This window comes from Coenobita brevimanus, chromosome 23, assembly GCF_032717465.1.
Source record: "Coenobita brevimanus isolate Jiangsu-jjx chromosome 23, ASM3271746v2, whole genome shotgun sequence".
Taxonomy (NCBI): domain Eukaryota; kingdom Metazoa; phylum Arthropoda; class Malacostraca; order Decapoda; family Coenobitidae; genus Coenobita; species Coenobita brevimanus.
Window position 1 is genome coordinate 54,950,764 of NC_136976.1, and position 11,819 is coordinate 54,962,582.

The following is an 11,819-nucleotide window of genomic DNA, read 5'->3' on the forward strand; positions in this document are numbered from 1 at the left end:
TTGCACGAATATGTATAGAATTTTATCATTTAGCTTCAAGTTAGCATAATTCATTTTTTACTTGGAACAAATTTGCTCAATCTAGCATAATTTTTTCATTGCCCTAGCATAATTTCGTTGTTTGGATATGGCAACACTGCTCTCTGTCCCGCATTCCTCAGTCCACGCCTGACTGTCTTAAGTGGCTGGTGTGCTTGTAACCACACTATGATATGAGCCTCTTGCCTCCCACTTGCTTTCCACATGGCCCCAGGACGTAAGCCAGCCTCACCAAAGGCTAATAATACAATTAGTAAGAACTCCAAAGTGACAAAACGATCAAGAAAAGTTATGACCTTAGCAGAGAAAACTGTGTTACTGGACAAGCTAAGAAACGACCGTGCGAGTGTTTGCTATCACCAGTTAATGCATCTTTTTATTTTGTACTGTTTTGTGAACAAATGTGTAGATAATTGTGTATTACAGTACGGTGTTTAAGTTTTTCCTTCATAATGGAGTATGTGCTTTCAATCTTGTAAGAAGGTATTTCGGGATGAGTATGGAGGTTTCGGGACAATTCGCAGTCACAACAAACACAAAACAATTCGCCTTCATTAATGAAGATAGCTATGGGAGATGCTAGAATATAATTCAAAGGCGACTACAGCAAGGAAGAAACAAGTTAATTATTGACTAAAGGTGCAACTAATAAGTAATATCCAGAACCTACGCTACTGAACATAGACTTTGCTGGATCCCCCTGAAATATAGTTATTAAAGTATTGATTAATTAATAATAAGTATATTGATGAAAGTATTGATTAGTATATTTATAGAATGGCGGGGAATCGTCCAGGGTGCGAATTGTTCTGAAGGGGAATCGTCCATGTTTTGACGGGGAATTGTCTGACGGCGAATTGTCTCGCAATCAGTATGGACGTGGACTGTCTGATGGGCAGCATGGTGGATACAAGTGTAAGATTCAATTGTTAACAGAGTATTCGCGGAATTGAATTTTCGCGGGGGTTACAAGAACGTAACTACCGCGAAATATGCGGGATTACTGTACGTTTAAGTACTTGGGTAGTGTGATGAGTAAGGATGGAGGTTTGGAGGGTGAAGTGCTTGAAAGGGTACAGCAGGGAAGAAAGGTTGCTGGTTCCTTGAAAGCAGTGATAAGAAACAGGGAAGTGAGCATGGAAGTGAAAAAATTACTACATGACAGTATTGTGATACCAACTCTAACGTACGGAAGTGAAGCTTGGACGTTGTTGGAAGGACACAAGTCAAGAGTGAGAGCAGTGGAAATGAGTTATTTAAGAGGAGCCTGTGGAGTCACATGGAGAGACAGGCTGACGAATGAGGATATAAAGGAGCGTTGTGGTGTTGATGTGGATGTGATAGGAAGCGTTATGAGAACACACTGAGGTGGTTTGGCCATGTGGAGAGGATGGAGGGTGAAAGACTGACGAAGAGAGTGTATGTGAGTGAGGTGGAAGGGGAAAGAGGGAGGGGGAAAGAGGGAGGGGGAGGCCGAGGATGAGATGGAGGGATGGGGTGGAGAGGTATATGAGAGAGGGGGGTGTGAGCTGGGAGCAGGGGAGTGAAATGGCGGGGGACAGGGCGACTTGGAGGCAATTTGTTTGTGGCCACCCCAAACGGGATTTAGGCATCTGGCAATAGATAGATAGATAGATTATTCTGATTCATTACCAAACGAATTTTTCATTACCAAATTGGCCCACACTTGGTAATGAAAAATACCAAATGGCAACCCTGACAGGGGCGGGGGGAGGGGGGAGGAAGGAAGGGGTGAAGGGACCATGGTGTAACAGCTGTTCGGCACCAGGCGGCAATTTCAAATTACGGGTGGGAAAAAAGGTCAGATTTTTTTTAATTTTTTGTGGTTTTTGGCCCATTTTGGGAATATTGGATCCCAGGACGATTATGTCCAGTTAGTGGGGATGTTCGGATATTGGGCGTTCGGATATTAGAGGAATTACTGTATTTACATGTTTTTTCCACAGCTGAAAGGTTTGTTTTGTAGGAGGGGCACCGGGCGCACAATACTTTTGTCGAGCACTGTACACTCAACCCCCTGCTATCACGCGTTCAGCTATCACGCTTATCTGCTATCACGCACACATCAAATGCACAACCATACATGCTATCATGCACCCCAAGACCACTATCATGCGTTGAGTTTGAAGACAGGCTAAGCGAAACTTATTCACACGGCACTTCATACGAAGTTTGCAGAGGATACGATGGTTAATCGGAACGGTAACGTGGTAAAATTCCTGATTATAGCACGGGCATTTGGAATGCATCTGAACGGATTCCTGCCGAGGACACGACGGGCAAAACAGTGACCAAAACCCATTCGGCTCGAAAGAATATATTGCACTACAGCATTGAAATTTAGCCTAACACTGAATACTTATTAATATTGTATTTTAGAATAAATATCAATTGTTTTGAAACCCTTATAAAGAGTTAATATTTCTTATGCCGAAAAAACTGTGATGTCGATAAAGTAATCACGTGTTTACAACTGAGACAGGGCTCTGACAACAGTGTGAGGAATGTGTGTGATAGCGTCCAAGTTTTGTTCCACTTAAATGTTCTTCAGCCATTCCTGAGCTTTTTGTGCAATTTCTTAAAAGGACGAGCAATGCCGATCATGCAACATCCACAAAAATCTGGCGGCAATTGGCTCCACCCCGGCTGTGATGTAGAGGGCTTCTAACCAATCACAACTAAGTGTTGGACACACCGGAGGGGGGCCCCAGGCCCGTACCCAGGTGGTGGGGGTGTACCCCCCATCTCCCTTTCACCACATACCTCTACCCCACTACCTTGTTACTACCGTACCTCCCACTGCTCTTACCACCATCACCAACACCCCTCCCACACCCTCCTCATGCATCCCCACCCTCCTATATGGATCCCCCCATGTCTCCCCCCCCCCCGAATCATCTGGGGGGAGGATATTTCCCCTCTACCCTCCCTCCATGTCCCTGTACTCCACTGAGACCCTTCCTTTGTGACTTGTGGTGGTCTCCTCCCATCCCTCCAACCCCATACACCCCCTCCTGGCCTTACCACCTCCCACCACCACCACCCCCACCCCAACCCCTAGCATGTAGTATCTTTACCTCCCCGGCCTCGAATATTTTGCGTACTTTTCACACTTTATGGAACGTGTTTTTGAATCATTACCTGTAATTTATTCGTGTCTTTGCATACAGATATGGACACCACAATTTTAGCCGTCTTTATTTGAAACCCACTCCAAAAAGAAATTTTATTTTCCCTAGCTAAATCTGACAGCTCAGAGGGGAGGGGAGGGGGGAGGAGAAAAGTGGGAGGGGGGAGGAGAAAAGTGGGAGGGGGGAGGAGAGGTTAGGTAAGGGGAGGGAAGGGGAGGAGAGAGAAGGGGAGGGAAGGGAAGGAGAGCGAGTGGACTGGAGGTAAGGGAGGGGAGAGGAGGGGAGGATAATTTTTACTATTTATTATATTTTCATTGGGGTGGTTCATGACCATTTTCCCTAACTAGAGGGGAGGGGGGAGGGGAAAGGGGGAGGTGAGGTGAGGGGAGGGGAGGGGAGGGGAGGGGAGGGGAGGGGAGGGGAAGGGAAGGGAAGGGAAGGGAAGGGGACGGACTGGAGGAATGGGGAGAGGAGAGGAGGGGAGGATAATTTTTACTATTTATCATATTTATTGGGGGGGGGGGTTTGTCCCCATTTTATTTTTTTCTATCCACATTACAATGATTTATAACATCTATACACACCAAAAAATATTGATTTTGGTGATTTTTGTAAGTATTTTTCTAAAGAAAACAGGTGCGAGCGATGTACTTTCTTTCTCACTGGGGCCGTGAAAGGTAACTATTATCAACTTTGATAGGCCATAGCTCGGTAACTATTGGGTCTAGGAGGGTGGGGTTTGCATTTCCAGGTGTGTAATTTCAAGCTCTATAAATCGGGCATAAAACTTTTAACCTTTGAGAATGTTGAAAAATAGGCCTATTTTTGCATCCAGGGATGTAGTCGAGGCTGGAGAACTGCATACTCTAGGAGTTAACGTGATGTTTTGCAATACCTCACTCATCATCAGACTTTTCATTCATTCATTCATTGCCAGACGCCATGTATCCCACACGGGGTGGCCAAGGGCTTAGAGTTAATTGTTTTTTACAGGGAGGGGCACTAATCCTCCACCAACCCCACATGACACGCAGGGATGCCAACAACATCTGGTGTTCCCAGGCGGTCACCCATCCAAGTACTAACCAGACCCAACGTTGCTTAAAGGTAATAATATATTTTAACTATGGTAAAAACATTTCAGTCTTTGATCAAACTTTGCATCAAAAATGTTAACTAACAATATACTAAGACGAATGGATATCCTTCCTAAGCTATGCACTTGTGGGGGGGGGGGGATGTTCGTATACTAAAAAGCTACATTGTATTGAGTTAAAGCAAAACAATTCAGATAACCTTTTAACATAAGAATATACTCAAACCTATAAAAACACAGAAGCTGAACAGAAGAACTTGTCACCAATAGCGGGTTTGTAAAGGTGTGTATAGAGTGCCTCCATGATGGGGAGGTCAGAGCTGTATTGGCTTCTAGCCACAGTACATTGCTCTCTTTGTTACAAAACTGCACTGTTTTCTGTAATGTATAAACACAAAACAATGTACCAAGATTTCTGAAAGGTTTATTACTGGTATACTTATGCTACAGATTTCCGTTCAGTAATCTGCAGAGTGTAGCAAGTACCCACGTGATAATGAAAGTGGCCGGGAAGAGGACGAAGACTGAGAGAGGAAGCAAGTATAAATATGATGTCTCCATCTTGGTGATGTCCCAGGAACAATCTTGAAGTCCCAGACTGTGCTCACAGCTTCTGCAGCAGAGAAATATAAAACAGAAAAGAATTATGTGTCTCGCAAATGGAGAACATTACTTTGCTAAGACATCTTGGCTCATTATACTACTTCTTGGTCAAAAACTCTGTCACACAGCTCTTTACAAAATATGGTAAGATGGTCGATAATCATGACAGCATGATTAAATTACATACTGTATGATGTACTGTAACTACCTACAGTCATCCTCTGACTTGCATGGATCTGACTGCCATGAATTTGACTTGCAAGGCAACCAAAATCATGACCTAAATCCAACCTGCATGAATTTTTACTGGACTTGCAAAGACTGAGTCTAGTAGAAAGCCCCCAACAGTGTTCCAACACTTCAAATACAGCACATGGGGATGTATGGTACACAAGCCTCAACCCACAGGGGAAAAAAAAAAAAAAAAAAGTTACATTATAGCAAGTAAAGCAACAATAATGACATGGAGTTTCTTGCCACCTCCATGCCTAGTGGTGATGCAGAGAAGATGGAGGGCAATCCCAACTCCAACTTCTCAGCTTCGGATCTCCCTCTTCAACTCCAAGCCAGCTGCCATCAAATGTCAAAGTGAGTGTCATATCATAACTTGTTGTCTTATGCCTTTCCTAATGTCAGTGTCTTGTTTCTTCTGACCTTGAATAAGAGGGAATATCTTTGGAAGGTATATCACTATGCATGAGTTGCCATTTAAGTGTCCTATGAGGGCAGTGGGGGGTCAGGCTGAAGACATGGGTAACATATTAGCTCCTTTAAAATGAGCTTCAACTGTCTGGCTTGTCCTGATCCACCTTCTGTGGAACCCTACATTAAAGCATTAACCTGTCTAGCTCAGAGGATGACTGCTCAATATAGCTATTTGAAAGTTGGTTTGTGGGGGATGCCCATCATCCACCTACTTCTTGTAGTGGTACTCATTTCAGGGTAGCTCTACACTGAGTGGCAAGCCAAATGATTTCCTGTAAACCAGGAAATCATTTACAATGCTGGGTGGTAACCTTATAAGCAACGAATATGGGTTCCCTACGTGGCAACAAGTGGGTTGGCGGTGGGTTAGTGCTCTTCCCTGGAAAACAACTAACTAAAATACAAACAAGAAGCCTCGAACCAGGACTGACCAAAGGTGATGACTACGGACTGAACAAAGTGCACGATACAGATTGTGACAAGGAACATAAAGGGTGCGAATGATGAGGTGAAAGAGACAGACATTGTCCAGGTGCTAGAGGATGCAAAAGTGGATGGATGTGGAATAACTGTGAAAAAATGAAGAGGTGAGACTGTGAGAGAAAGGGAATATGGATTGGGTATATGTGTGGTAGTAGGAGAGAATGAGATGGTAAAAGAAGGAATTTGTATTGTTGTGTGCAAGAGATGGAGGAGAATATGAGAGCATGATCCCTCGGCTCAAGGATTGTATGGGTAAGATTGAAAGTTGGACTACGAACGTCGGCAAGTGCGTGTGAGTATGTGCCAATGCAAGATCGTCCAAATAGAATGAAAGAAGAGTTCTGGACAAATGTGGAAGAGTGCATGGAAAAGTTTGAAAGGAATGAGAGAGTGTTTTTGATTGGAGATATGAATGGAAAAGTAGGGAATGTGAAGGTGGATGGAGTTGTTGGAGAGTGGGGTGTGCCTGCAGAAATGGATAAGAATGGTAGTGCTCTAGTGGACATTTGTGCAGGGAGAGGGTTGATGATTGCCAATAGCCTCTTTAGACACAAAATGATCCACAGGTATACATGGCAAGTGATAAGAAGGATGGGTGGTGAACTGAATGAATGGAAGGCAATGACTGATGTGAACTGAATGAATGGAAGGCAATGACTGATTATGTGTGTGTGGATGACAGAATGAGAAGTTGTGTAATGGATGCAGGAACATACAGAGGTTGGGGGAGTGGACTTTCTGACCACCACAAGGCGGTGGTGAAAATCAAGGTTCAAACAAGAAGCGGTGCCAAGGCACAGCAAACCTGTCCCCAGCAGTCATTTTAGTGCTGACGTATAAACACAACAGGATATCTAGTCAAAGATGTCACATTTCAAATGTGGGGTAAATCGGGTGAAAACTGACGATTTTATGGCCAACTCTGTGGTAGGTGGAGGCGCTAACCATCCACTCACTCGACGTAGTGCTGCTTTCGGGTATCTGCCCTTTCCTCTCCACCATCCTTCTTTCCTTCCATCCTCTTCTGTCTTCCTTTCCTTCATTCTTTCCTTGTCCTTCTGCCTACAGGTGACTTTATACTCCCTATTTTGTCTTTCTTTCCTTCAGTCCCTCCTCTTCCTTCTGCCTGTGGGTGACTCTATACTGAGTGACAAGCCAAATGGTTTCCTGTACACTAGGAAACCATTTACTACGCTGGGTGGTAACCATATAACAAAATTTTGGCGCCTGGTGGTTTAGTGAGTAATTACGGCACTCCAATCGGATTGAGCCAAGGGATGGTTGGGGTTTATTGCTCACGTAATGCCACTCAGGGATGAGCAAAGCTGGTCATTCTCATCTTAAATGACAGGACCAATTTGCCTTGCCCCGGGCTCCTACACTTCTCATGGGGCAATGTAGGATTGGATGATGAATGAATAATGAATTATGCCCAACTGAAATTTCAGGTTCGATCTACCTGACACTGACACCCGCTACTGCTAACTGGGGGGTGACCCCCCTGATGCAATGAGGTATGCTATAGGATGCAGATTTGAAAGATGAACCTTTAGGCTTTAGTTTCATGTCAATATGAAGAATTTGAAAGGAGTTATAGTGAAAAAACAACTTTACCTGCCCTATTTTTTTTTTTTTTTTTTTTTTTTTTTTTTTTTGGCCCTACACCCAGGGCCTTGGCCCAATTTGGCCCAAAGTTTAATCAGGTGATCAGACAGTCATAGCCCATCATCCATGTAATTTTAGTCAAAATCGCACCAGTAGTTTTCACGTAAAGTTGTTAACACACAGACAGACAGACAAGCAGACAAACAAACAAACCGAGTGAAAACAGCACCTGTCCCCAAGCTCCTCTGGGGTGAGGACAGGTAATGAAATAGAGGAGTAGAAGAAGGGAAGGACAGGAGGCAGTACCGTAGTTTATACAAGGAGGGTAGAAAGGTTGCAAGAGGATTGAAAAAAGGCAGAATATAAGGGAGAAGTGGAGGAGCAATTGGGTAAATATGATCTGGAGCAGATGGGGATGTGGAAGGTATGTGCAAGATATTCACAGAAGAAATCTGTGCGATATGTGAAGTGATGTGTAGGGTGATAAGATGATGAAAGGGGGTGCAAGGAACAGCATGGTAGGTCTAGAAAGATATCCCACTTCCTCTGTATCTCTCTTGTTTCTCTGAATTTTCTCCAATCCGCATTTTCAAAAAAGTTTCTCAATCCTGTAAAATTTGCTTTCCCAAAGTTGTATCTTCCCTGTCTATGACGCTCGTCTCTTGGCTCAATGTTCCCTATTAACATCTGGAACTCAAAGACCACATGATCACTTTTTCCTAAAGGACAGAGATATTGTGTGTGTGTGTGTGTGTGTGTGTGTGTGTGTGTGTGTGTGTGTGTGTGTGTGTGTGTGTGTGTGTGTGTGTGTGTGTGTGTGTGTCTGTGTGTGTGCGTGTGTCGTGCGTACATGCGTGCACGTGTGTGTGCTATAGTTTGGGTAATATTTATTTTTGTGGTTGTTAATAAAGTCTTTACTTTTTTTGTTTTCAGTAGGGGTCATTAACATTTAGCTGTAATACATTTAAGATGCATGTTTGAGATGAAACTTATCAGTGACATCATGTGACAAGTAGGAACTGTCTTCACTGAGGGGTAGCCACCTCACTAAAATCAGCAGTCGCTTGTTTTCTCCAGTGAAGAGCTGGAGGATTGCAACATTCCCCTCCTGAGTGAGATTTTCAACCTCATACCATAAAGTTTCCGCTGGAAACATCATTGTATCATTTATAAAGGTTCCAAAATGCTTCCAGGCATCGGCTTTGGTCACCTAATGGCAGCAGCCTCCCTAATCAGTTCCATATCCCTGATATTATACTCTATGACCTCGTCCCAGGTGTTTTTCGGTCTGCCTCTTATAACCTCACCCCCAAAGTTCATACTTTTCACCTTCCACACCCAACTGTCATCTACCCCTCCTCATCACAACACTAATACATTCCAGTCTCAACCCTCCTCTCAACTCTTCATTCATAATCCTCGCCTCCAGGCCTCGCAATCAAGACGCATTACACATCCATCTTATCACTGTCATTTCTGTAAGTTTGAGCCTCTGAATAGCCTTTTCCTTTACTGTCCAAGTCCCATTGCCATACATCATTACACTTTTAACACATGCCATATACAAAGATTTCTCAGCATGGAGGGAGAACCCTCTCAATGTAAAGGCAGGGAACAGCTCCCTGAACTTCCTTCAACCACTCCTTACCCTAACCAAAGAGCTAGCTCCAGCCCCACCTTCAGCACATAACATGTCCCCCAAATAAAATCCTTTCGCACACTCAAGAGACTCATCAGCAAGATCAATCCTTTTGCATGTGACATTCTCTACATGCTCTCCCCGACATACCACACATATGAAATTGACATTATCTTACAGTCTACCTCGAATACCACTACATGTCTGATGCAATCACTTACCATAAATACTGCACAAGATGGAGTTACTTCCCACACTCCTGTGGCAAACTGCACATGGACACACTTCCTCTGCTTTGACAGTAACCATATATACCAGCCGTAGATACCATCACTTTTGTTTTAACTTCATTTACTTTCAAACCCCTGAGCCCCAGTCCATCTCTCCATTTCCTAAGTCTATTCTCTGCCCCCCTTTCATTCTCTGCAGTAAACACCAAGTCATCCACATACAACCTCTCCCATGAGAGTCCATTTCTGAAGCCATGTGAGAGCTTCAAGCACCATGACAAACAATATGGGGCTCAAGACTGACTCCTGATGCATGCCAGCATTCACTGAAAACTCATCACTCAAATCTCCATTCACTCTCACCTGGGTGTAAGCATCTACTTATGTAGCCATAACAATTCTAATCAGCCACTCCATGATCCCAAGCTTTCTCACTGTCCACTTCACCACCTCCCAAGGGATTCCGTCAAAGGCCTTCTCCAAAGCGACAAAAACGAGGTACAGATCCCTCTTCCTTCCTATATAATTTTCCTGAAGGGGAGATGCAAGGCTTGGTGGATGAGTTTGGGAGAGTGTGTAAGAAACAGAATCTAAAGGTGAATGTAGGGAAGAGTAAAGTAATGGTCTTTGAGAGACGTGAAGTCAGTGAATGTACAGTGAGGTTGGATGGTGAGGAACTGGAAAATGTGAGTATGTTTAAGTACTTGGGTAGTGTGATGAGTAAGGATGGAGGTTTGGAGGGTGAAGTGCTTGAAAGGGTACAGCAGGGAAGAAAGGTTGCTGGTTCCTTGAAAGCAGTGATAAGAAACAGGGAAGTGAGCATGGATGTGAAAAAGTTACTACATGACAGTATTGTGATACTAACTCTAACGTATGGAAGTGAATCTTGGATGTTGTTGGAAGGGCACAAGTCAAGAGTGGGAGCAGTGGAAATGAGTTATTTAAGAGGAGCCTGTGGAGTCACATGGAGAGACAGGCTGACAAATGAGGATATAAAGGAGCGTTGTGGTGTGGATGTGATAGGAAGTGTTAGGAGGAATACACTGAGGTGGTTTGGCCATGTGGAGAGGATGGAGGGTGAAAGACTGACGAAGAGAGTGTATGTAAGTGAGGTGGAGGGGGGGAGAGGGAGGGGGAGGCCGAGGATGAGATGGAGGGATGGGGTGGAGAGGTATATGAGAGAGGGGTGTGTGAGTTGGGAGCAGGGCAGTGGAATGGCGGGGGACAAGGCAACGTGGAGGTGATTTGTTTGTGGCCACCCCGAATGGGACTGAGGCATCTGACAATAGATAGATAGATAGATAGGTCCCTCTGCCCGGCATGAACCCAAACAGTATCTTGTCAATGTCCATGCTTTCTCAAATCATACCTGCAACAACTCTCCATTACCTTCATTAACTGGTCCAAAAGTTTTATGCCTCTACAATTTCCTCTTTCCAGTGCATCACCATTCTCCTTGTACGCATTTACAATCACACTCTCCTGCCAATCATCTGGGACTACACAGTCATATATAATCATATTTATCAAATTAGTAACTAACCCCTCTCCTAAATCTCCTGAGGCCTTCAGCATTTCAGCAATAAACCCAAACACACCTGATGCCTTCCCCCATCTGCATCCTGCCTATTGCCCTGCTCACAGTAGTGGCATCAATCAATGGCCAAGGGCCAAACACCGGATCCACTGACTCCAAAGCTTGACTGTTCCAGTCAAACTCTTCGTTCAGCAACCAATTATAATGCTCTCTCCAGGCGTCTTTCATATTTAATAATTAATATGTTCACCACTACCTTTCCTCCATTATTCTTCACACACTGGTCACCTATGACATCGCTGTTTTCCCTCTTTATCTGATTTGCCACCTTAATATCATATTCTTCCCTTGAACACTATTTAGGTCATCCAGTAAAAGTCTCGGAGACTCAGATTTTGCCCACGTACCTCTTTTCTGGCCCTACGCTTGGCAGCCAAGCATTCCACTTTGTTACTACTCCTTTTCCATTCCTGGAAAAGCCTTCTTATCTCCTTAACTGCAGCTTCCACACCCTCATCCCACCACCATGTTACTTTATATCTTGGGGAACCCCTTGTCCATCCACACACTTAATCAGTAACTCTCAGGAGATTGTTCTTGAGAGCTCTGTTCTGTTTATTAACACTTTTGTCAATTGCTCCCTGTTCAACCAACACTACTCATCTCCTTACAAAAGGCATCACCTTACTGCTTGGTTTTTCAACTTCCATATTTTCCTCCTTGGTACACA

The 11,819-nt window shown here is 44.1% G+C and overlaps 1 protein-coding gene across 1 annotated transcript in view; it reads right to left on the bottom strand.

The window, feature by feature from the left end:
• The window catches only part of LOC145392978 (DNA damage-regulated autophagy modulator protein 2), a 75,035-nt gene extending 70,187 nt beyond the window's left edge, over positions 1–4,848 (bottom strand). Inside the window, exon 1 of the mRNA XM_080267276.1 lies at positions 4,778–4,848. Coding sequence (XP_080123402.1) covers positions 4,778–4,848 — 71 coding nt within the window. The remainder of the gene's footprint in view (positions 1–4,777) is intronic.
• Between the last annotated feature and the right edge of the window lie 6,971 nt (positions 4,849–11,819).